At 45.3% G+C, this 27,267-nt stretch overlaps 2 protein-coding genes across 3 annotated transcripts in view; both read left to right on the top strand.

Moving 5' to 3' along the window:
• The window catches only part of CRYM (crystallin mu), an 84,523-nt gene that overhangs the window by 30,184 nt on the left and 27,072 nt on the right, over positions 1-27,267 (top strand). Inside the window, exons 3-6 of one of the 2 annotated variants that reach the window (XM_083153257.1) lie at positions 8,797-8,859; positions 12,808-12,909; positions 16,890-17,073; positions 22,725-22,846. In XM_083153257.1, coding sequence (XP_083009383.1) covers positions 8,797-8,859; positions 12,808-12,909; positions 16,890-17,073; positions 22,725-22,846 — 471 coding nt within the window. The remainder of the gene's footprint in view (positions 1-8,796; positions 8,860-12,807; positions 12,910-16,889; positions 17,074-22,724; positions 22,847-27,267) is intronic. The other variant, XM_083153258.1, reaches the window with a different exon arrangement.
• On the top strand, positions 3,753-6,690 carry LOC146019476 (uncharacterized). Its single transcript, XM_083152002.1, has 2 exons — positions 3,753-4,355; positions 5,207-6,690. Exons 1-2 carry the CDS (start codon positions 3,942-3,944, stop codon positions 5,792-5,794), a joined length of 1,002 nt encoding a protein of 333 aa, XP_083008128.1. The 5' UTR covers positions 3,753-3,941; the 3' UTR covers positions 5,795-6,690.

Here is a 27,267-nt window from a genome sequence, read left to right as displayed (position 1 = left end):
GCCGTGCATCGTTTAAATGAGTGCTCAGACGCTGCCCGGCATTATCCCGGGATTGGATACTCCTGAACTTTTTGAGGCCAGATCCCGGGATCCCGCCGATCCCAATCCCGGGATTGGCCACCCTAGTTGCGAATGGATCTGCAGATAGCATGCGATCAGCCATACATTCGCGAGTAATTTGCCGACTTACATGGGGCAGGATATCGCTGTGGTAGAACTATTAAAGAGAGCGCATATATACCAGTTGTATTGTAAATTTATTATAAAAGTCTCAACAGTTTAAAAAATACATGTAATATCAATAACTTTAATAAAACACATCTAGTGCATATTCGTATACCCCTTGACCATTGTGCTTTTATATAATTAATATAGTAGCAATGTCCAGAATCATAAATGCATAAACATATATTTTTCTTATTATTATAAAGAACAAATTGTGTCCACTTCCCAGTGGGTTATTTTGTATCCATCATAATAGAATGTTTTGTGCTCTTGCTTGAGTTATATCATACTTGCCGACTTCTTAGCTGGGCTTTGCGGGAGAGTGGGGACGTGGTGGCACTCAAATGGCCCCACCCCATTTATGGCAAGTAAATGGGGCGGGGCCATGGGCGGAGCTATCCAAAGTACATTTCAGATGGTACTTTAGAAAGTTAGCGCTACTTACATTTTTCAAACTTGGAATCCTTCTTGTTTCTTCCCTCCCTCTCTCCCTCCACGCTGCTGCTGCTTTATAAAAATAATTGTTCCTCTCCTCCTGCACCCTCATTACTGCTTCATAAAAATGTTATAAGGCAGTGGGAAGGGGAACAATTTCTATGAAGCAGCGGCAGCTTTGGTGTCTGTATTTGAGATACAGCCTGATTCTTATTAAAGTAAACAGCGCAGCGGGGAGCAGTGGGAGAGAAGCAGGAGGGAAGTGCTGAAGCAGCCAGCCGCTATCTTACTGTCATCTATGGCGCTGTCGGCCTGCCCTTTGCTGCTCCTGAGTCCTGTTGCCTCCTCTCCTCTGCTGCTCGCTTGTGCACTGCTGATGATCCCACGGCTGCCCCATGCTGTGCTGCTGCTGCCGACTTGCCGCTATGATGGTGACCACATCTGGTCCCCGGCTGTCATTTAATAGGACAGCCGCACAGAGGTTACCGTCGGCGCTGCGCTTTGTGACTTGCGCATGGCAGTCACTGATTTTTTTGCCAGGCAGGCTAAAATCCGGGAGGATCCAGTAGATTCCCGGGAGAACGGGAGAAAGAATCAAAAAGCGGGATACTCCCGCGAAATGCGGGAGGGTCGGCAACCCTGAGTTATATATGTCAAAATGATGAATATAACGCCACTTTTGAAACACCCTATATGGCCTTTTTAGATAAAGCAGGCACTAATGTACCTGTAGTTCCACACAGGTTAATCACCATTCGTCTCTGTCCCACTGAAGTTAAATAATGTCGCTACTCTAGAGCATACCGGGTCCTGACTGTAATGGTCCAGCAGTGAGAATGTCCTCAGCGCCGTCTGCAGAATGCGGTCCTCCGCGCCGCACGTCAGTACTCTAGCGGGCACCGGATGTCGGTGTTGGTCTCTGTTAGCCGCCTGCAATGAGCAGCCCTCAGCGCCACATGTCAGTCTCCCGACGGGCACTGGATGATAGAGTGGACAGAGGGGTAGATTTATTAAGCTCGGTGAAGTGATAAAGTGTCTGAATTTTATCACCGGCCAATCAGCTCCTACCTGCCTGTAACTGTAACTTCGCAATTAGGAGCTGATTGGCTGCTGATAAAAACCAGACACGTCATCACTTCCCCGAGCTTAATAAATCTGCCCCAGAGTCCCGCTGTCGGATGTAGGTGGTATAGTGTGGATGCTGCAATGGTGAATTAATCCTCTGTGTTCCTGGTGGTATTGGCAAGGGTGGCAAAAACAATTTCCTGGACAGCTCAAGGAGACAGGCTCAAACCTTGATGCGTTTCTCCATTTTAGGAATCTGACGGTTTCACCTTCTGAGGAAACCGTCAGATTTCTAATGCTGGGTACACACCAGGACGACTAGGGCCCGATTTTGTCAATTTAGATCCAATTCTGACCGGTTGTATGCAGATTGTATGTACTTTTGTGCGTTTTTGTCATTTATTTGATCCGATTCCGATCCGATGCGCGTACACGCCACTCGTTTGGTCGCATCTTTGGTCCTACGTGCTGCAGGTAGGATCCGTCAATCCCAGGCCGACCGACCGTCAAGCGCATGCAGATCGTGAGTGTTTTTTGCCGCCTCCGGCGGCCGTCCGTCGGTGCGTCCGTCGTTTGATCCAGCCTATTTGAGTGGCATTTCCTAAACACTCCCCCGGCGCCATGTTTTTCCACATAGCAAACAGTGCTGGCGCAGCAGTTGGACTCTCCTTCTTGTCTCATCTCCCAGAACAACAACCTGGTATGTTTGCACTCCCAATGCTCTCCTATGCATGCCCACTGTTGCCACCAATGTATATAGTGTGTATAGAGCACTGTTTTGGCAACCGTGCACCCGACCGTGGCCCTTATTCTGATCGGTGCGGCCGGATCCGAATGTGCGGCCAGGACCGTGCGTGCGAAACCCCGCCTTCCATACGGATCGCCAACTCCGTCCGTACGCGGCAAGAAGCTGTCCAAACGGACCGCACGTGTATTTTTCATGGAATACGCCTCCTCCATCTCAGGGAACCTCCCCCATCATTCGATGGTCGCAGACCATCGAATGCAGGACCGAGTGTTCCACCAGCTCCCGCAACCTCAGACCACACGGACATTTTTCCGTGCAAAAGCAGGGATCTGGGCGGGCAGCTGACATCCGGCGATGTCATATGTCCGCCCCCTACACGTGCGTCATGGCCGCATTACCATACGTACGCCCAGCGTTTGCATGGGAACGCCCTTGAAACGCGGGGCGTACGCATATGGTAATGAGCCCAAATAGCCCTTCACGCCCCTCTCCACCCCCTGGTCGGAGTGTTCACATTTCATGCGGGATTTGGCCGTACGCCCCGCTCGCACATGCGCAGAGACGCCTCTGCACATGCGCAGGCACAAAACATCGGCGGCACGAACGCACGCGGATATTACCGAACCAACCAGAATAAGGGCCCATGTCACTGTTTGCTCGGGTGGGCCCCATGTGTGTGTGTGTATACATATAACCATTGTCCACCATTGCAGTATTCCATGCACTCCTCTCTGCTAGGCCCCATTCACCTGTGTGTGTGTGTGTGTGTGTGTTTGTGTATATATAGATATATACATATAACCATTGTCCACCATTGCAGTATTCCATGCACTCCTCTCTGCTAGGCCCCATTCACCTGTGTGTGTGTGTGTGTTTGTGTATATATAGATATATACATATAACCATTGTCCACCATTGCAGTATTCCATGCACTCCTCTCTACTAGGCCCCATTCACCTGTGTGTGTGTGTGTGTGTGTGTGTTTGTGTATATATAGATATATACATATAACCATTGTCCACCATTGCAGTATTCCATGCACTCCTCTCTGCTAGGCCCCATTCACCTGTGTGTGTGTGTGTGTGTGTGTTTGTGAATATGTAGATATATACATATAACCATTGTCCACCATTGCAGTATTCCATGCACTCCTCTCTGCTAGGCCCCATTCACCTGTGTGTGTGTGTGTGTTTGTGTATATATAGATATATACATACATATAACCATTGTCCACCATTGCAGTATTCCATGCACTCCTCTCTGCTAGGCCCCATTCACCTGTGTGTGTGAATAGCAATCTGCACAATAAAATGTATAGTGGTTTTCATAAAAGTTTATTAACATTTTAAATACTTAAAACATAAGAACTAGGTAAACTGGTAACTATAACTATAAAAATTTAAATATGAAACAAAACATGGATATAACTATATAACAACTAAAATGGTTTTATCTTTTTACAGTCCCAATGTCCAACGCAAAAGAACAAGAATTTTTAGAAGGGTTTATCGAGAAGTATCGTTCCCATGAATGCCTGTGGCGAACAAAGTCAAAAGAGTATTCGAACAAAATGAAAAGAAACCAAGCCTTGGAGGACTTGTCTCGCTACAGTCTCCCATTTCATCCAGAGGCCAATGTAGAATGGGTGCGGAAATGCATCCAGAATCTGCGCACGGTTTTCTTAAAGGAACACAAGAAGGTGGAGGCTGCAAAGAAGTCTGGTGCTGGAGTCGACGAGATGTATCAAACATCGCTATGGTACTACGACAGGTTGACGTTCACCCTCAGCCAGGAGTCGATGAGGACAGGAGTAGTCCTGATGGTCGAACACGAAAACCAAGAAGTCACGGCGCAGGAGGAGAAGAATTCGCAGTCTGCATCGGTGAGTCTATTTTTTGGGCTATCTAATTGATTCCTCCTGCCAATCCACAGCCCCCTCCCCATTAAAGTAGGCCATATACTCTTCCCTCACCTGTTTGGGTCGTGCACTCCCTGTGAAGTGTTGTGTTGGGGTTTGTAAGGAGGATATCTGCACTACCTCCTCTGGCAGATCTTGGTCTTCTTGGAGTGCTGTGCCTGTAGCCCTTTGCTGTGTGGCTTTTCTGCGGAGCAAATTGTGCAGGACACAGCACGCCGTGACAACCCAGTCAATTTTGTCCACCCTCAGGTTAATGGCAGTGTGGAAAATGCGAAACCGGCTAGCCAGGATGCCAAAAGCATTTTCCACAACACGCCGTGCCCTGGATAGCCTGTAGTTAAAGATCCTTTTGTCATGGTTCAGGCCCCTTTGCGCATATGGCTTCATGACATGCTCGTGCAGGCCAAAAGCCTCGTCTGCCACAAACACAAAGTTAAGCCCCTGTTTAGTTTCCTGGACAGACGGCAAGTGAAGGGTGTTCGCTATGAGCCTTTCGTAGAACTTTGTGTCCTTGAAAGTGCCACCATCCGATGCACGGCCATTCCTTCCTACATCCAGGAAGATAAACTCATAGTTCGCATTCACCACAGCCATTAGTACAATGCTAAAATAGCCCTTGTAATTAAAGTAGTAGGAACCACTATTGATAGGCTGGGCTATGCGGACATGTTTGCCATCAATGGCTCCACTGCAATTTGGAAAGTTCCATCGCTGTTCAAACTCCTCTGCGATGACTTTCCATTCATTCACGCTGGTAGGGAACTGAAATTAGAAGTAAATAGAATTGATTAGTAAACATGTTCAATTTTTTACAGCTTGGTGACTACCCACCTGCAACCCCAGACCTGTCTGTCCTATCAGATAATGCATGCACATCGAGCGAAGCTCCTACTCCGGCACGCACTCCGCCACCCACCCTGGAACCCACTCCACCACTCCCCCGTGCCAAAAAAATGCGTGGCAAAGGAAAAAAAGGAGAAGCAGCAGCACATGAAGAATTTATGATGCGGGCACAGCGAGTCCTGCAAAGAAACCCGGACAAACATGACAACTACTTCACTTATGTGGCAGAGTGTGTTCGCAACATAGCTCCGGACCAGCAACTTACTTTTGAAAAGTTATGCATGGAGTTGGTGTATAATGGCAGTTTAGGGTATCTCAACAGTGGCACTAAAATAGTTGGCATGGGTAGTGCACCAGACACACCACTGTCATTAGAATCACCAGTGCCTACTCCGCCTGCCACCGTACCACCTACCACCGTACCAGGCCAGTCGAGCACACTTACAACACATACCCAGTCAACACCTACACTGCCTTCTCAACCCTCCCAGTACCGTCAATTCTACAGTTCTTTACTGATAGAAGATCCGGAGTCTCCTGTTTTTGAGGATCTTTCTTAAAAAATAGGCTATTTTATCATTTACCATCGACATGGTCTCAGCTGCAGGTATGTGATGGCCACTGCTCACATGGCGCATGGCGCACATCAATGGGGCCGGGACCATTGCATCTGCGCCATGCGCCATGTGGGCCGCAGCCTTTACATATCTGCAGCAGACATCCTCTGCCACACAAGGGCCTGTTTCATAAGTTACCAGAGTGTCTTTTTTCCCCCCTACGTATATGCTGCTACCTGTACCTGCATTACCCAGAGGGAGAACAGGATTCTCCTCAATCTGGAGAGCAAACTCCATTTATTGCCCTTTTGTCTTTGCCAATAGTATGGGGTACTGTGCGGCAGACATGGTCTCAGCTGCAGGTATGTGATGGCCACTGCTCACATGGCGTATGGCGCACATCAATGGGGACGGGGCCATTGCATCTGCGCCATGCGCCATGTGGGCCGCAGCCTTTACATATCTGCAGCAGACATCCTCTGCCACACAAGGGCCTGTTTCATAAGTTACCAGAGTGTATTTTTTTTTCTACGTATATGCTGCTACCTGTACCTGCATTACCAGAGGGAGAACAGGATTCTCCTCAATCTGGAGAGCAAACTCCATTTATTGCCCTTTTGTCTTTGCCAATAGTATGGGGTACTGTGCGGCAGACATGGTCTCAGCTGCAGGTATGTGATGGCCACTGCTCACATGGCGTATGGCGCACATCAATGGGGACGGGGCCATTGCATCTGCGCCATGTGGGCCGCAGCCTTTACATATCTGCGGCAGACATCCTCTGCCACACAGTAGCCCGTACTTATTGGGAAAGTTTAAACTGGGTCATACATACTTTAATGTTTATATATAGTGTGTGTTTTTGTACAATATCTTTTATATATGGTATTATAATATATTTGTGGTGACACAATAAATCTATTTACTATTTTACATGTTTTACATATGAAAGGCCTAAAAAACCTGTTTCTGTCCTAGGCCTAAATTATAAATAAAAATATTTTGTTTGCACAATAAAGTGTACGGTGTATTTTTCATCCTTACCTTGCAAAACTGGTACTGCAGCACCTTCACAATGGCTTTGCAGGTCTCTGATGAGGCCCAAAGCTTGCGGGGAGATGAGGGATCCAAACTTCAGGTCAGCAAGAGACCGTCCTGTCGCCAGAAACCTCAGGGTCACCACCAGCCGTTCCTCAGCAGGAATAGCCACGCGATACTTGGTATCCTGCTTCTCGATGTGGGGAGTCACCAGACGCAGCAATTCCTGGAATGTGGCATCATCCATCCACAAGAAGTTCCGGAAATCGTCTGGGTTATTTTCCCTGATGTCCCTGAGCAGTGGCATGTGCGAACGAGTCTGACGCTGCAGTAGCCACTGCTTTGTCCAGCATGATCTTTCTCTCCTGCGCTGGGCCCTCTGACGCCTGAGCTTCAGCACTGCATAATAGAGCAGGTAATGTTGCTGGTGACTACCCATCACTGCATTCTCCATAGTGCAGGGTTAAAAGACACTTTGTAATGGCAGGCAAAACAAAGTAATGTGTAAATAGCTATGTCCAGCGTTCAGCAGGTATAAACCAAGCCTCACTAGTAACAAAGCAGAAATACACTGGTTTAAAATGGCTGCTGCTATTCCTATCCCCCTCTGCTAGTCCAGCCCCTTCATTCAAATTTCAAAGGCCAATCTGACGACGGTCGCATGTGTTCTTGCAAAAAAAAAAAAAAACAGCGATCCGACCGTCTTAACGACCATCACGGGTGCATCGGGATCGGATCGAGATCGTTCCGCAAAAAAACACAATTTTTGCTAATTGTTTGCTGGGGACTGCCTGGGAGCTCCCGGGAAGTCCAAGGGAAATCGTTCCATGGTCGTCTATTGGTCGTGGACGACGGTGGTCGTCCTGGTGTGTACCCTACATAAGATTATACTGTATAAATCTCCCCCTGTCAGTATTAAGCTGCTGCTTGCACCCGAGGATCCACTTTAGACTCTCCTTCCAAGCCTGTCCTCAGACTCCCTTCAGTTAATTTCCCACGAGTCTGGGACCAGGCTTGGAAGGAGAATGACGCCTAATGCTACGTCCTGGGTGCCACAAGGTGGCTTAATGCTACACACACCTAGATCCCTAGGTCTGCTAACAAATGTAGCACAGTTCACATCCTCAGTTTCAGAGGTAACAGGATTTATCTTACAAAGTAGGGGACAGATCAGTGTAATGTGTCAACTTTTTCCTCCAATATTTTCTTAAAACTTAAGGTGCCCACACACGGTAAGATGAACAAGCCATCGTGCAGGATCATGGCCACATCGTTCCATGAGTAGGTATGATGAATAATGTAGCCATGTCCTGGCACTGGCGCCTCCCCCGTGCCACACCGCATGCACCTCCGCACCCTGATCCTCCTCAGTCACCTCCGCCACCATCCCCACCGCTGGCGTATATGGACGGAGGCTGGCGGTGGGTAGGGGATTTCAAATAAATAGACAGCCGCTGATTGGCTGAATCAGCGCCACTCTATTCATTTAAAATCTCATGACCACTATCTGGCTCTCCCCATGTCTGGCTGCAGCGGGGGGTGACTGTAGTGTGGCGGTTAGTTGTGGTAGTGCGACAGCGGGCGGAGCAGCAGATCCCAAACACCCTTGATGGTGGCCACACTGAACGATTGTGTAAACCCTCTGATCATTTACTCAATCATTCTGTGTGTGGCCATGACTAGGGTTGTTCTGGATTTCAGAGGAAATTGAATAGATATCGGATTGGATCCGATGTTTATCCATGTGTGGGCACCTTTAGAGCCAAATTAATGCAATTTTCAAGTTATAACGGGCACAATCGTAAATGCACTTCTGTGAAGGAGCTTGTTTGTTTGGACAGATTGTTTGCAATGACATTTATTAATTGTATACGTTTTTTTTCCTAACCGTTTTAGAAGCCTTTTTTTATATTTCATGAACCACTTATGAACGTGTTCTTTTATTGTGTTCTATATTGGACATATAGGTCATTGATGGAAAAGTTATAACAGATAAAAGGACGGCTGCCGTTTCAGTTATTGCAACAAAGGTGAGAAAAATGTAATTGTTAGGTCGATAGATTTGTGCTGTGCGGCTTGTGCCTGATTCAGGGATCAGTATGATTTACCAACAATTACTTTATTGACACTGTTATATCGGCAGGGTGTAAATACTTATGGTCAATATCCTGACACATATACGTAATACCGACATACTGTAATACTGATCATAATGCAGATCATGTTAAAATACCGATACAGTTCTAATGTCGACATGTACACTGTATTAGTGTAGCGCGTGCCATCGCATGGTTCGTAGAGCTTGCCATGCTTCAGGCACCCTACCTCGCTGCACCCGGCACACTATTATATTCTCCCTCTATGACCACTGGGATGGTAAAGTATGAAAAAGTAGGTTTTCTTTTTAGAAAAAATCATGAAAAACTGTATTTGGTATTATTGTGGCTGTCGACATTGTGTTTGTGTCTTCACTCCTGTCAGTGTTTTACTTCTCGTTATATTGATGTTATCAGTATTTTGATTGTCATGGTGTGTATATGTTGGTATATTGGGCCTGATTCAGGTTTGCTCTGTACACTGCAAACATCCCTCCCTCCCCGCTGTGAATAACGGGCAAGTGTGTAACTCACTGGGCCCATTCGCTATCGGGGTTTGCACATGCGCAGGGCCCGAATTCTGATCACTGCGAGTGATCCAGAATTGGCCCCATTGTTCATCAGGATTTGGTTGTGGGGATTCTACCAATCGGTATTCCGTCCATCGGCAACTTAACTACATACCCTGGTTCAGATGCAACTACAATAGTGAGTGATTATCCGCAGACTGCAACTGCATTGTGAAAAAGGTTATGAATGCTGGCGCCATGTTTGCGATTACATATATGTGGGGTGCGCAAGATTCCCTGCTGCCTGACTGTATAGCGGGGGGCCACCCCTCTACATAAATCTAGACAATGCTAGTGCACAGGGATCCACACACAGTTCAAAATGTAACAATTTAATAAGAGAGTTGCATGATACAGTGTTGCTTTTACTCTAGCACAATAAAAATAGACATACATAATTAATAAAAGTTCTATTAAAGTTATGTGGTTATAATAAAAAACCATATAATTAAGGAATAATAATAACATAAATAACAAATAATAATTGAATTACAGCAGCAGGTAAAACATGAATTCCAGATTAATTAGCATGAAAATGATGGTATAATAGTCGCTGGTGAGACGTGAAGATGTGAAATACAGATTCTATACATGAACAGGCAGTCGGTAGCATATATCGCTATAGTCCCAGTGGCTGTCCATTTGTCATAACTTTCAAGTGTGGACACAGCAGGCTCAGTAGCCTGTAGATCAGAGAAAAGAAGAATGGTATGTGGAGCGCTTTAAAATTGAATTACTTACTCTGATCAATTGGGTATCACATTAAAAACTGATTTATTAAAATGAAAATAATAAAAAATGCACATAGTATATAATTAATGCCAAGGCAATGCAACAACTAAAATCCAAATATCTTAATATACTGCAGAGATTGGGATATAGGAGTGTAGTCAGTAGCCTGTAGCCAGTCAGTAGCCTGCAGATGGCCAAACTGTGGAGATCACCGCTGTTCTGATTCATGAAGAGATGCCGGGGGGGGGGGGGGGGGTTTGCCGGTGATTCCGCCGGGCAGCCGCCGCAGCGTTCGGGGGGGGGGTTTGCAAGCGCAAGTAAAACACAATTATAGGACTTTTCATATGTGGTTAGCATTTTTGTTCATTTTATTTGTTTTTAGGAAATGTGATTTCTTGGGCTAACTCTGCAATGCTATGTACAGTATAATACTGTATCATTTTACTTTTTATTTTATTTTGAGAAGGGCAGGTGGCAAATGTTTCTGTGTATGGGTTCAAAGTGCAGGAAAGAGAAAGTGGTTGGAAACCTATGGCAAAAGTGCTCCATTCTCTATAAATATGTAGCCGCTAGGCTTAAGGTCCATACACAATGGGCGATTATGCCCAGCGTGTATGGACAGCGATGATCGCTATCATCACTGGGGGGAAAGCAGCGCAGTGTGAAAGCCACTCAGTGCATACACACTGAGCGGCTTTCCCCCTGCCCGGCACCATCAGCGGGGAAGGATGGCTTTGCATAGCACAGCACTATGCAAACCCATTCTGAAAGCCGCTCATCTGCTGGTAATACCAGCAGATGAATGGCTTTCCCTGGCGATGATGCGGGAGCACGCAACAGCGCTCACCGCTCATCACTGGGGTATACACTCTGGGTGGCTTTGAGCTGAAACCCGCTCAAACCTGCTGAGTTGAGTGGCTTTCAGCTCAAAGTCGCTCAGTGTCTATGGGCCTTAAGTTTAAAATCCCAAAAAACGTGAGTTGTGTCTACTGGACCTTACTTGCAGCATTAAGATGTGTACACACTGGGGGGTATTCTGGTTCAATACGTTTGCAGCCTGACCGATGGTCGGGCTGTGCGCATTTCTGCACATGTGCATGCGCTGGGTGCGTGCAACCACTGAGAATAGTGAGATCGCAGGACAGCGGGTGGGGTGGCGGAGAGGAGAGTTAGGCAGCCCTATAACCATATGGCTCTCATGGTAATGAGACCGTGACACGAGTGGGAGGGCGGGGAGCTGACGCCGTGACACTGGTGGGAGGGCGGGGAGCTGACATCACTGGATGTCAGCTGCTCGCCCATTTCCTCCCAAGGGTGCACACCTTACAGAGCTCAGAGAAACCTTGATGATGTGGGTGTTCCTCGCAGCATGCGAATGGTTGCTTGTGTTAAACATCCATTCGCAGCCTGTGCGTGGGAACACATGCTGCAAGGGGGAAAGGGGGGGGCCTCGCCAGGTGGGGTTCGGTGGCCAATAACCCCTCCTGGCCGATATATTGCCGATGTAATTGAACAGCGATATATTGCTGGTCCGTCGGACAGCGCATTCCAGCGACTTGTCTGTGAATGACGTCATTCACAGACGTGTCACATCGGAGGTGTAGCACACTACGGATGATATTTTTAAAGATATACAGTATTGTCACATCGTTTCTATGGGGGTCATTCTGTTTCTTTCGCTCCCCTGCCTGTTCGCATGTGGGAGTGATGTTTTTTTCTGCGCATGTGCATAATGATTTATACGCATGTGCAGGCTGTCCTGGTGAACAGACTTGGCGACTTGCGTAGTGCCAATGGGAATTGCGTAGTGCCTATGGGGATGCCCGGCATTTCAGGGGTGTTCTCATGGGATTGTGTGCGGGACGATGAGTGCCTGGGTTGGCGGCTGACAACACATGATGTCAGCAGCCCACCCTGTCCTCGTCCCGCTGACTGCAAAGTTTTGCAGCGTTGCGTGTGGATCAGAATAAGGTGCTTAGGAGGTTATTCTGGTTCACTCGCAAAGGCACAGACACTCTCTAATGGACAAACCATATGCACTGCAGGTGGGGCTGATGTAACATGTGCAGAGAGAGTTATGGGCCCCATACATCTACAGATCGATTGTCAGATTGGGCTGATTGGAACAGAAACCTGGTAATATCTGAATGACAGCTTTTGGCAGTTTTCCAGCAATTCAAAGCAAATGGTCAACTGTCATTTGCTCTCATCCATTACCAGGATTTTGTTCCAACCAGCCCAATCTGACAATCGAACTGTAGATGTATGATTGGCTTTAGATTTGGGTGGGGTTTGTACTTCAAACTGATATCTATGTTGCAGTGTAAAAATAAAGCAGCCAGTATTTACCCTGCACAGAAACAATAACAAATCCAAATCTAACTCTCTCTCTGCAAATGATGCATCAGCCCCACCAGCAGTGCACATGGTTTTGTCTATTAGAGAATAATTGTGCCTTTGCGAGTGAACTAGAATAACCCCCTTAGTGTGTTCCTGGCTTTACACTGCTGATGTGGTGTGCATGTACAGAATGAATAGAGACATTGATGTTACTTGCTGCAATATGTTTCTTCTATTCTAGCTGCTCAAACCATTATCTGCTGATGTTCTCTGCATCCTGGGCTCCGGAGCTCAAGCACACAGTCATTACCAAGCCTTTACGCAGCAGTTTTCATTCAAGGAGGTAAATAAAAGCCAACATTATGGTCAAAAGGAACTGATGCAATTGTGTTGGCTGGGATAAGAATTGATCATATTACGTTCTACACAGGGAGACCATTAATGCTTCATTTCTTCGGCAGGCAGGGATTCAATTAAACAAAATGTGGAGAGTGTTCTCTCAGAGCACTAATGGATCATCATTTCCATCACAAAAACATAGATACTTCAGTGAACTGAAGCACAGAGTCCTTATTACATTCCTGTGATGTAGTGGGAGTCTCATCCTGAAAATGCCAGCTCACAAAATACACACTGATTACTCTCCTGTTCAAACCAATTAGAAGGCACGGTACTTATGTATTATCTGGACTCCCATGTTAAATGCACCCCATTTTTTCATACCCCTACTATCCAACTACGCATGGAGTTGATTTTATATAGTGTGGCGAGCGCAGCGAGCCACCGCGCCCAAAGCGTGGTGAGCGCAGCGAGCCCCGCGAGGGGACGCGGTCTCATAAGAAAAACGGGAGTCCAGATATTACATAAGTACCGAAGGCACTTGTAGTGTCCCGGTCATTTATTATTACAATATTAGTGTAGAGCAGCCTATTTTTTATAATTGTATTGTATAATACAGTACATTGGCTCACAGTGCAAGAAAACAACAATATCATACAATTAATGTTGATTTGTGTTCGCATTGAAACTCATACAATTTGCACCAGCACCTTCATTTGAAAGCTCTTATTAAAGTAAGGACAATGGCGCAGCCAGTGCTAGTTGTCAGAAAAAAGGAGTCTGGAATAAATTACTGTTATACATTTACACTATGGCCCTTATTCTGGTTCACTCGCGAAGGCAAATTCCTTTTTAAATGGACAAAACCATGTGCACTGCAGGTTGGGCAGATGTAAATTGTGCACAGAGAGAGTTAGATTTGGGTGGGGTTTTATTTCAAAGTGAGATCTGATCTATATTGCAGTGTTAAAATTGAGCAGCCAGTATTTCCCTGCACAGAAACAAAATAAGTCACCCAAACCTAATTCTCTCTGCAGAAGTTACATCTGCCTCCCTCGGCAGTGCACATGGTTTTGTCCATTTGAGAAGGAATTTGCCTTTGTGAGTGAACCAGAATAACCCCCTATGTTGCATCAATGATCATTGTGTTTCATATAGTACATAAATACACAGAACGAAGAAAATGAAGGGAAGAATTTTTCAACATTATCCCCATTTGTTTGTGATACACCTATTTACTGTACACAAAATGTATGGTTACAAATGTACAGGGTTTTCTAAAATTGTGGTTTCACAAAGTTATACAGTATGCCAGTGGTCCCCTTTTTACGTTTTTCTTACTTCGCTATAAAAAGCTTATAGGGTGTGATCATTCAGGGATCAAGGGCTGAAAAAACTATAAATATACCTATTTCAAATTTTCAATATAGAGTACATTCTAGTGGCCACAGTATATAAGCATAATGCATCCCAGTACCCTATGTTAAATATAGAGTTCGCCTAGTGGCCATTGGAAAAATAGAGCACTCATAATGGGTACTATAAATTACAGATAGCACCCAAGTGGACACTGTACAAAGGAGACTGCATCCCAGTGAGCATTATACAATACAGAGTACACAGTAGTGGCCATTATTTAATAAATGCTGGAGATTCCTATACAATATAGAATATATCAGATTGGCCACTTTACCGCGCAGTTTGTATCCCAGTGGCCTCTATACAATACAGGTGCAAGACAGTGGCTACCATACTACACAGAGTGCATCCCAGTGACCACTAAATTACACACAGGGTATCTCAGTGGCCACTATACATCAGAGGATATATCCTAGTAGCCACTATGCAAGCCAGTGGCTACTGTATTACACAGAGTGCATCTCAGTGGCCACTATGCCACATACAGTGCATCCCAGGGGCCACTATACTGCACACAGTGCATCCCAGGGGCCACTATAATGCACACAGTGCATCCAAGGGGATGCTCTACTGCACTTTGTACATCGCAGGGCCACTATACTGCACAAAGTGCACTCTAGTAGCCACTATACCTTACAGAGTGTAATCCAGGTGCCACTGCTACTACACCAAGTGCATCCCAATGTCCACTGTACTACACACAGGGCAACTATACTACACAGATGGCATCACAGTAGCTGCTATAATGCACACAGTGCATCCCAGTGGTTACTATAAAATACAGAATTCACCTAGTGACCACTATAGAATACAGAGAGTGTACTTGTGGCTACTGGTAACATGTAGGCAATCAGGAAAAAGTGATCTGGATGTTTTGAAAAGGTTATGTTATAGCGGATCAACGCCATCTAGATCTACCATGTTAAGGTTTACCACCCTTTAGTCGAACCCATCTAAAGATAGTTGACCATGTCTAGAGCAACAGTAATGGGCATTAGAAGCCAGTGGTAGAGCGACGGTAGCATGGACGACCATCACATGGTCGACATTATTTTGGTGCCGAAAGTCACAAAGTCCCGTTGACACTATATTTGTGTCCCCTCGCATGGCGAGCATGCTTCGGGCACGTGCCCCTCTACCATAGGCGTGCGCAGCACATTTTATTAGGGGGTGCACCGTCAAAAAAGGTGTGAGTGGCTCCACCTATTGGGCATGTCTAACACCGCCAATCAGGCGTATCTTCCTTCATCTATTGGCACTCGCTACAATATAAAAAGTCTCTCAGCCGCATCGTAATCTCCTGCTTATTTCAGTTTTCATCTTCTAATTACTCTGTGTAACAGTACATGCAAATAAAGTCATACACATATAGGCATGATGCAGGTATGTAGTAGTATGACAATGGTCTAGTACAATTACCAATGCAAACACACATTATTGATTGATGGGTGCTACTTTAAATGGAATACAGTTCTAAAATGTAAAAGTCTTTGGTTAAAGGTATTGCTGAATTGGGGAGGTGTTCATAAGGGTGGGCACAGCATTAGGGGGTGCCTGTGCACCCTTAATGCTCAATGTGCGCACACCTATGCCCTCTACACTCACTGGCACACTGTTATGATCTCACTCTGGCCCAGATGTATCAAGCTTCAAAAAGTAATAAAATGGAGAGCGATAGACAGCCAGCCAATCAGCTCCGACCTGTCATGTTTCAGGCTGGGTTTGAAAAATGACAGATAGGAGCTGATTGGCTGGTTGTTTATCACTTTTTGAAGCTTGATGCATCTTACCCATGTCCACTTGGATAGAAAAGTATGACCCAAGTCAACATGTGACATTTGGCACCAAAAATAACTCATGTCTAACGCTGGCGTCTAACTTACGTTACTGTCCATCTAGACTCGGTTGACTATCTTTAGACATCTAAGTATAGGGTTTCAACTAAGGGTGGTTGACCATAACATTTTTAGACACTGTAGAGCCGTCGGCCGGATACCTTTTCCACCCCCCAACCGTCTTCAAGAATAAAATATGAAGACTCTGTACTCACACATATGAAAACATTTCCTAGATGTTTTATCATGAGACTGGGATTCTCACCACATGAATGTGTAGTACAGTAGCAAAGAGCCATTTAGATTTATTTGAAAGTCATGCAAATTGCTGACAACACTGAAAGCTCTGTCCTCATACACCTTTATTACACACATATACACCCCCCCCCCCAGAACCCATTTTAACTATATATCATATTTCCATTAGTCTAATCACTTTTCCCAATTTGCTGCTAGTGCCTTACCAAGGCCCTTTGATATACTAATGTCACTTTTACCTACTTCATGTGCCACTTGCATACAAATTCACACTGACACCTTGAGAGCCATTTTATTAATTGCCTCAACAAGTAGTATAAGACGCTAGAGGAACCTTATCGGTGATTTAAGGCTGTTTATTTATTTATGTGTTGTACTGTTCTGTAGTGCTTCCCCAGAAGCCTAGTAAAGCACATTCATCCTGACAACACAGCATGTCCTTAAATATAGGTTGTCTTCTCTCGCCACAAAGGTCAGAATTTGGAGCCGGACAAAGGAAAACGCTGAGAGATTTGCAAAAGCTGCAGGAGGAAATGTTCGTGTATGTTCTACCCCAAAGGAAGCAGTTACTGGTGCTGACGTGATTGTCGCAGCAACAATGTCTACAGAGCCGGTTCTGTTTGGTGATTGGGTTAAGCCTGGGGCGCACATCAATGGTACTGTGGTTTCATACCTTTTCTATTTCCTAGAATAACCTAGTTGTTATGGTTTCTGCCTATGAGCTGGGTAAAATCTTTATTTTCCGTGCATTCCTTTACTTTTTGATCTGGGTATATTAGATGACTCTAAGCATATTATTTGTGTATTCAACAATACAAAGTAAGTTCTTATACAGTACAAGCATTTTGTCTCTGTTTTTAACACATTACAATGGCTACATACTGTATACAGTATTGGCAATTTGATCAGCCAGTTTTATAGTTTACTAGCTGAGGTGTCCGCAGTTAGCATTACTTGAACTTTATCCTTCTTTTGTTTTAAGCTTATCCACTCGCCATGCCCATGGTGTGACCGGCATACACCTGTCTGTGGTGGGCTCCCGGATCTGACCACAGTTTTTTTTTTCTTAAAACCGATGTCCTCTACCCCCTCCATGTTATACAACTTTGCCATATCTTGCTTCCCTGACCCACTTTGCCTAGTGGCCAGACCCCAATTTGGGCCCCCGGTGGGGTCAGGATTGGGGGGCTAAAAGGCTGTGAACCTAATCTGAACCCAATCAATGTCCTCTACCCCCTCTATGTTATGCAACGTTGCCATATTTTGCTTCCCTGACCCACTTTGTGTAGTGGCCGGACCCTTTTTTTGGCCTCACGGGGCATTGCTAGGGGTGTATTACCCTCACAGTATTTTTTTTACAGATTGAAAGTCATATCTGTACCAAGTTTGATGTAAATTGCTCCAGGCATTCCAGAGTTATGCTGGAACATACATACACACATACATCCATGTATGTGTATATATATATATATATATATATAACGGAGTAAGAAGCAGGCGGCACTCGGAGGTCTTTTCAAATAGTGTATTTGGATAGGATAGCTTGACGTTTCGGAGCAGCGCTCCTTCTTCAAAAGCTAATGGTGAGACAATGAGGTAAGCAAACATCTTACCTTAAGTAGGGTGCCCTCCGTCCCGTCCTCCTTCTCCGTCCCCGCCCGCCGCCGGTGCCGTTATCCGGAAACCGGATGTCGAGGCAGCGTCACTCCGGAAGTGACATGGGGGTCTGGTCTGAGTCCTGCGTGAACCGCAAGCACTCGGTCGCCATGGAGACCATTCCTCCCTGATACACAAGACGCGCGTCACGGCTGGGTTGGGGATCTGGAGGCGGAGAAAACAGAATTGCACGGGCATTAATACAGTGCATTAACTGACATAAGTGATAGAATGCATATAAGAAAACAGTTATATGGCAATATACTGACATTTCTGGATGATCCTGTAAACAAAAACGTGTTGGTGAAAAAAAAACATAACGTAAACTCTGTGTTGGTTAAACTGTGTTGGTGGAAAAAATCTGAGGAATGTCTGAGCGTGATATATAAATGCTGGAATCTCTTCCAGAGTGTTGTAAAGTGATTAAAAGTTAAAATGAGCTGTGTATAAATCACAGCTGATTAAAAAAACAGGATGGCAAACCAGCGTGTGTGATCCTCCTTATGGGTCACAACTGGCAATTTCACTCTTTGCCTGTGTATTGGATAAGAATTAGACTACAAAATATCCTTACTGCACATTACTAGTGCATATTATGATGGGGTGTCTAAACCCTGTAACTAGTTAGCGGGGTATCATGGGGTAACTCTATGTGTTAGCATTCTATATGATGGTCACTAATGATCCCTCTTTCTTCATGGGGGATTTTCAACAAATAGTCAAATCGTCATGAATCCCAATCTTGTATGTATCAGATGTCCATGAACAGTCTTCTTTCTTGGAAGCTTCCAATGACCCTCGAATTGGTCATACTAATAAAGTTCCCAATGGCAATCTCTCATTGAGGCCTCTGGGTTTGGTCGCATTCAACTTGTATATCCATTTTGTTTCCAGGCGGACAAGTTTTCCTCCTCTGTCTCCCCCTCTTATGGACTCAGGAATGTGGTCGATAGCCATGTGTCTCAGGTCACTCAGCTTGTGTTTGGCCTGGGCAAAGTGCCTGGCCACCGGTTGTTCATTGTCCTTCCCTTCCAACGCTGATTTTATTGAGGACCGGTGCATGGCCATTCTATCTCTTATTGATCTGACCGTTTTGCCCACGTATATTTTTGGGCATGGGCATTGAATAACATAGACGATATGTGTTGTCCTACACGTGAGTACATGCTTGATGCGGTGGGTTGTCTTGGTTGCTGGATGAATGAAAGCAAAATGGATATACAAGTTGAATGCGACCAAACCCAGAGGCCTCAATGAGAGATTGCCATTGGGAACTTTATTAGTATGACCAATTCGAGGGTCATTGGAAGCTTCCAAGAAAGAAGACTGTTCATGGACATCTGATACATACAAGATTGGGATTCATGACGATTTGACTATTTGTTGAAAATCCCCCATGAAGAAAGAGGGATCATTAGTGACCATCATATAAAATGCTAACACATAGAGTTACCCCATGATACCCCGCTAACTAGTTACAGGGTTTAGACACCCCATCATAATATGCACTAGTAATGTGCAGTAAGGATATTTTGTAGTCTAATTCTTATCCAATACACAGGCAAAGAGTGAAATTGCCAGTTGTGACCCATAAGGAGGATCACACACGCTGGTTTGCCATCCTGTTTTTTTAATCAGCTGTGATTTATACACAGCTCATTTTAACTTTTAATCACTTTACAACACTCTGGAAGAGATTCCAGCATTTATATATCACGCTCAGACATTCCTCAGATTTTTTCCACCAACACAGTTTAACCAACACAGAGTTTACGTTATGTTTTTTTTCACCAACACGTTTTTGTTTACAGGATCATCCAGGAATGTCAGTATATTGCCATATAACTGTTTTCTTGAATGCATTCTATCACTTATGTCAGTTAATGCACTGTATTAATGCCCGTGCAATTCTGTTTTCTCCGCCTCCAGATCCCCAACCCAGCCGTGACGCGCATCTTGTGTATCAGGGAGGAATGGTCTCCATGGCGACCGAGTGCTTGCGGTTCACACAGGACTCAGACCAGACCCCCATGTCACTTCCGGAGTGACGCTGCCTCGACATCCGGTTTCCGGATAACGGCGCCGGCGGCGGGCGGGGACGGAGAAGGAGGACGGGACGGAGGGCACCCTACTTAAGGTAAGATGTTTGCTTACCTCATTGTCTCACCATTAGCTTTTGAAGAAGGAGCGCTGCTCCGAAACGTCAAGCTATCCTATCCAAATACACTATTTGAAAAGACCTCCGAGTGCCGCCTGCTTCTTACTCCGTTGTTCATATTATGTGAAGGCACCGGGGCAGCTGTTATTGTGTATGGAGAGTGCCAGGCCGCAACCCCGCTAACTATATATATATATATATATATATATATATATATATATATATATGATGGAAAAAGAAACTCAGAGACTTCCAGTAGGGTGCAAAACAAACTTTATCCCATGTCTGGGGTGCATGCAAAAAGCTCCAATGTTTCGTGAGTACACGGCCCCTTTGTCAAGGTGCAGAACAAATGTTACATGTTAGGCTCCTACCTTACATAGTGTAGAAGGGAGTGTGGAAATCCCATCACCAGTGAGGCGTCCGTGCCTGAGGTTGAGGTCTTGTACTGTTACTTCCGGTGCCGCCTGCTGGCCGTGACGTCATGCAGAGTAAAGCATCATCCGTTGCTAGGATACCACCCGCATCGTGCTTTCAACCAGTGTGTGGAGTGTAGGGAAGTGCTAACAAATGTCCCATCTGCAGGCTAATTGGCTATACCTATAGGGGTATCTAGCGCCCACCGGGATCAAACCCAAGGCGTGATGAGCAAATGAACTGTCACAAGTAGTTGAGATTCCTCTAATTACTAAGTGGTGGATGAGACCTCCGCTGTAAGGCCTGGAGGACACTCTAGCCATGCCTGTAGATAGAACATGTGTCGATCTCTGTGTAAAAGTGAGCTATAAATGCATTTAAGAACTACTGTATTAATGTTTTAAGAAAGGGAAAGAAAACGTAAAACTGAGGTAGGATATTTGGATATCATATTTAGATCTATATCTTTAAACAAAGACTATATAATACGTCCCTTATAGTGTAAGGATATCAGTGAACTCTATAAAGAAGACTAATAAATGCTGTTAATATAAGTGCTGGCATAAAATGTAGACATCAAATGTGAGGAAGGGCATGTCATGGTGCCCCACTGACAGATGGGTAGGTGCTTTTCAAAAGGTATCCCATGGCATTATTTTGTTAAGTCCTTGTGGATGAATAGGCTAAAGATGGAAGATCTACCTCGTTTCCAGTCTCAATAGGGTGCCAGCCCTGTCCCCTCCTCTGCGGTTTGGTGGGACATGATCAATGACCTGTTGCCTAAAATCGCAGAGGGAATGGTTAGCTTCCACAATGTGTCTAGCGACGGGTTGGTCCGATGTTTTTCCTGTAGATCTCTTGAGAATGGCTGACTGTATAGCTGACCGCCGGTGAAGTGCAATGCGTTCCCTGAGAATTCTGATGGTCTTCCCCACGTAGCAGAGACCGCATGGACATGTAATGAGGTAGACAATGTGGTTGGAGGTACATGTTAACACCTGTTGATGCGGTATTGCTTTGAACTTTTGGGGTTTTTGAACACTGGTCCTTTTATCATTGAGTTGCAGGTCGTACAATGTAGACACTTGTAGCATCCAGGGGCTTTCTGGAGGGTAAATCTTTTAGGATTCTGTTTCTGGGGTATGCTGGTTTTCCTAAAATCGGTACTATCCGTATGCACGATGGAGTCTCTCACACTCCTGCCCCTTGTATAACAGGGCATTGGCCGTTTGTTCCTGAAGCAATGAAGTTTACGGTCTGTGGCTACTATTGGCCATAGGGCACGTGTAGCCCTAGGAATGACTGGTTTAGAAGTGGTGTAGTTCATTTGGTTATTAGTAGGAGTGAGTTAGTGGCAGTCCAGGCTGTATATATTTATGGGCCGGTAATTTTCCTGTATATTGTAGTAATATACTTATTCAGTCATGATTCTTAGAAAAGGATGGAAGCCAATGAGAGTACATTATGTATGTGGTGATCATCTCACCATATTAAACAATCCAATAATCCAAGCATTCAGTCTCTTAACCACTTGAGTGGTACACCTGGAAATGTTCCACTTCCCTCCCCTCCAATCACTCCCCCTCACCTCTCCGCTCCGGCAATTGTACGCTGGAGCTTCCCTGCCCCCCGCTGCCATTAGTTCTAGTAAGCACTGAGCAGGCGGCAGGCTCGGGGATGTTCGGCGCGGGGGGATTCGGGACTTCGAGTGCATGAGACCTCCTGAGCCACCCCGAACATCCCCGAGCCTGCCACCTATTAGGCAGTGTCGAAGAAGTGTGTCGGCACTTTATTTTGAGTGTGCTCAAGCCAGCGGCCCGGCAGCATGAATTTCCCAGTTATCCTGAGTACCCCGAGGTTTACTTAAAGGAGATCGATGTTCATACAGAAAATGCAGCATTGGATCATAGAACCTGGCAGGAGGAGTTTATTATACACAAGACTCCTCCTGTGGTATTAGCTTGTTATCACACAGCCGCTGCATACAAAGACACAACAGCAGTGTGATCTATGGTGAACTCTGAAACTAATCAAGGCTTGCATGGAAAGTTTGACATGACGCGGTTCTCTTTTTAGCTCTTGGTGCTTGCCGGCCTGACTGGAGAGAGCTCGATGACAATCTCATGAAGAGTTGTATTCTGTATGTGGACTCCAGAGAGGCAAGTCAAAAGGAATCTGGAGACATAGTCCTGTCTGGGGTAAGAATGTTTAGGGAGTGTAATTACACTTTATAAAAGTAGATTCATTAATGTACAGACTGCAATGCATATACAATAAAAAAAATCAGTGTATTGTTTACAGTGTGTGATGAAGAAGCTGTGTAGTGGAAGGCAGCACACACTGACTCTGGACTTTTTCTCCCCGGTCTAATCATGTCAGGATGACTGTAGACCAGTAACCATTAAAGGCTACATGATTACAGTCCTGTGGCGCATAGTCGCTGGCCAGCTTATATGGTAACCGTCATATACTGTAGATAAATGATAGCAGCTTATTATACCTTAAGCTGGTATAGATGCCCAGATAGCCTATTATATATTAAACTGTCTGCACATCATAAGGATGTGTAGCTGGCAAATATGAGAAGATGAGACTTTACAATGACAAGTGTATACAATCAAACTTAGCTGGTGATTGTGATTAGATTCATTGCTTGTTTGTTGCTGGTTGGTGTTGCATCCAGATGCATGCGCAGTCATTTGATAGGGAATTGGCTTGCAAATTCACAGTGATCAGTTCTGACTTACACTCAAAATAGAGTGTTGTAGTAGCAGAGAGATACAAAGAGCAGCCAGATGATGATCTGCCTATGCCTTTTCACCAAATATGTCACTCCAGCCAATTGGAACAGCGATTTTTTTTTTCCGCAAATGGGTAGCATTTTGCATAGTATACTGCCACAATGCATAGTGGGGGCCCCTAGATGACTTCCCTAGTGGCCCAACCAAGGGGGTGATACTCAGGGGCATAACTAGAACATTCTGGGCCCCATAGCAAAATTTTGAAAAGGGTTGGTAGTGCTGGCTCCATCATTTGTAGGGTCTCCTGTGCCACGGCAATGTCCGGTTGTGCTGTGCGCCGGCTCCGTCAGTGGAGGGTCTCCTTTGCGCCGGCTCCGTCATTGTAGAGTCTCTTGTGCCACTGCATTGTCAGGTTGTGCTGTGCGCTGCCTCCATCAGTGGAGGGTCTCCTGGCTGTGCCCCAACATCGGTGAGTTGTGCTGTGCACCGTACGGCGGCTCTGCAGTGGCGTCCCATACATCCCGGCTGTGTGTACTTTGAAGTTGCAGCTAGCGGGTCTCCCCGGCAATGTCCGTCTCCTGCACACAACTGTGCAATGCGTGTGTCGGCTGGCCACCGCTCTGCCACAACGTGGTCAGCAAGGTTGTGTGATGCCGCTTGGAGACCGGGGTGTACTCCGATGGAAGAGGGAACTTGCTGCCAGGTGGAGGCTCCTCTGAAAATGCGTTTCGCCACTCTCTGGGCGGCTTTTTCAAATCAAGGGTAAGAAAACCCTTGAACTTGAGTCAGACAGACACCTTCTTGTAAGGATATCAAGGAAAGATCTTGAACGAGTTGAGAAGACACCTTATTTCTGCTTTCAAACCATCATAATGAGTTAGCGGATGATAGATGAGAGAACAAGGGAGAGACACCGCAGGAGAAGTGAAAGGTTTGGCCAAAGAGAGATCCTTCTGCTGCTCCTTCTAGGCTTAAGTGATCACTGATGCCATGTGAGCACACCCAGCCTGCCTTCATAAGGAAATGAATCACAGCTGCTTCTGTTTTGATCAGTCACATGCCTTCAGCTCTTCCAGGGCAGAAACACAATGATATTAACGAGCAGTCCTTTGCCCTGATTTACTGCCAGCATCAGCATAGGTTTTACAGAGCTGGTTCGTGATTTCTGTGCAGGGATCAGGTGGGCAGCTCTGCAAGCAGCAGGGATGTGCTCTGTATCGCCTTTGCCTCCCATCAAAAGCTAGGTATGTGTGCTGCTGGGCCCCTGCACATCAGCAGTAGCTCCACAGCCTACTTTTCTCTTGCAGGTGGTCAGTAACACAAGGCAGCAGAATGAACTAACGTTCTCCCACCCTATCTCCTATGCTTACACTGCCGTGGCTACACACAGAATTTAGCTGATTTAAAAGGTATTAAAACCAAGCAAACATCTAAACATTAGTTATAATTTACCTAAAGAGATATGCCTTTATTACCAGTAATTTTGTCAAAATGTACATGATTTGACTGGCTGTGAATATTAAGCCCCCTACACACTAGCCGACTCCCCGCCAACACCGATTTTTTTACCAAATATGGGAGGGAGACAGGAGGCGTCACAAATTTTTTTGGCAGGGGGGAGCAAAATTTCTATTTACGCCACTGTTAACAAGTAGGTAAGATACATTGTTTTATCCTCCAAATGCATGCTGTTTGTGTTCTCCAAGTAAGAGCAAGAACATTCTTTGAGATTACTTAAACATTCATTAAATGCATTAAATGGAAACTGTCATAGAAGGAAACATTTCCTAAATTGCTTTTCACATCTTTCTCGTTTATCAAATGACACATTGTGCAAAGCATATAAACAGACAAGTTCCCATTTTATATCCCTGGTTTGTCACTTTCTCTAGAATTAACCATTTGTTTCCACAGCCATACTTCATTACAATTCTTCTACACTACCTGTTCTCAGAGAAATTACAAACCTATTGTCAGGGGCGTAGCTAAGGGTTCATGGGCCCTGGTGCGAAAGGTCAGCTTGGGGCCCCCCTACATACAACAAAATTAAAATCTCGGTCTGTTTATATTTTAATACATCAAGTATATTATGTTAATAATAGAACTAACATTTAAACATAGGATAGTAGTTTATTTAAATAAAATATTAAAAGAACAAAGATGATAAAACTGGAGAGGCCCAGGTTAGCAGTTTCCTGGCTTTCAATCTTTTCAAAATGCAATCCTAGTGGGGAAGGACAGTCTGCAGTGACATCGCAGCACTGCATGCAATGATAGTGGCAACAAGCAATTACTCCCATTAGAATGTCCAGTGCATGCATTGTTACCACTAACTAGTCTCTTCCAAGTTCCATGTGAGATCCCCATAACACTGTCTGTAACTAATGTGTTATCCTTCACAAAGGTGCAGGCAAGATAAAATGATAGTTTAAGGTGAAGCCTCCAACATTTATATGTATGCAATTGCCCACTCACTCTGTGTTCTGCTCACTGCTCCCCTCTCACTGTGTCCAGACTCCCGCCAGCCGCCGCAGGTGCTCCACAGTCCTTCTGCTCCACGGCGCTTTGTATACTCTGCAGAGTATGCGCCCGCGGAGGAGTGTGGGAGGTCCTCCTAATCCATGGCGCCTCAGCAGACCATACGCCAACAGAGGAGTACAGGAGGGTACGTGCCAGAGCCGCGTGACGTCAGCGCGACGCACGCTGGCCGGGCCCGCAAAGCACCACTGGGAACGGGTGCTACTGTTCACTACCCTCATCCAGGACGTCCGGACAGTGGCGGGGGCTGGGCCCCCCTGGCTCAGGGGCCCGGTCGCAGGTGCGACCGCTGCGACCCCTGTAGCTACGCCACTGCCTATTGTATTATCTACTGTCATTTTTGGGCAGTAGTAGTAGTTTCACATTGCTACAAGTGTTCCATAATGTTACCGAACAATACATGTGCACATATTTTCAGATCCCCTGATGGAACTGTGGAAGGCAAAGGAGTCCGCTGCCACCGGGCTCTTGCTCTGAAGGGAGCACCTCTATTGGCTCCCTGGTGACATCATTCAATTAACTGTTCTAGGGCTAGATGTACTAAGCTTAAAGAGTGGAGAGTGATAAACCACCAACCAATTAGCTCCTAACTTTCATGTCACAGGCTGTGTTTACAAAATGACAGGTAGGAGCTGATTGGTGGTTTTTCACTCTCCATTTTATCACTTTTCAAGGCTTAGTACATTTATTATTATTATGTATTTATTACCAGATATTTATATAGTGCACACATATTCCGCTTGTTATAGGGTTACTTTTTTTGTTGGGAGCCAATTAACCTACCAGTATATTTTTGAAACGTGGGAGGAAACCAGAGTACCCGGAGGAAACCCACGCAAGCACGGGGAGAATATACAAACTCCGCACAGATAGGGCCATGGTGGGAATGGAACCCATGACCTCAGTGCTGTGTGGCAGTAATGCTAACCATTACACCATCCATACATCTAGCCCTTAATCATTTAATTGATATTGGCATGGTCTTCCTAATATGACTTCCTAATATGACAAATGTAAGACTCCTTCCAACGTGTTACATTAGAACTTATCAGGGAAATTTGCTTCTATCAATAATACATTTTTTTTATGGTACTAATTAAAAAACTGTAAAAAATACCAAAAACACATTTGTAGTAATAGATATATAAATGGCAGTGCCGGATTACCAAATAGGCAGAAAACGCACTGGCCTACGGACCGTCCACCTTTTAGGGCCCTAGTTACTATTCTATTATTGTTGTATACCCATTAACAACCATTACAGTTCTCAGATCATAGGCTAAAGGTTGGTAACAGTGGCGGTTTTTACCTATGGGCTGCAGCCCCCCCCAGGTAAAATC

The sequence above is a fragment of the Crinia signifera genome, chromosome 7, assembly GCF_055691185.1.
Source record: "Crinia signifera chromosome 7, ASM5569118v1, whole genome shotgun sequence".
Taxonomy (NCBI): Eukaryota; Metazoa; Chordata; class Amphibia; order Anura; family Myobatrachidae; genus Crinia; species Crinia signifera.
The sequence above is the reverse complement of the archived record's forward strand: the minus strand, read 5'-3'. Positions and strand labels throughout refer to the sequence as shown.

Coding starts and splice junctions, on each gene's coding strand:
- LOC146019476 (XM_083152002.1), top strand. CDS start 3,942: ATGTCCAACGCAAAAGAACAAGAATTTTTAGAAGGGTTTATCGAGAAG. Junction 4,356..5,206: donor AGAATTCGCAGTCTGCATCG/GTGAGTCTATTT, acceptor AATTTTTTACAG/CTTGGTGACTACCCACCTGC.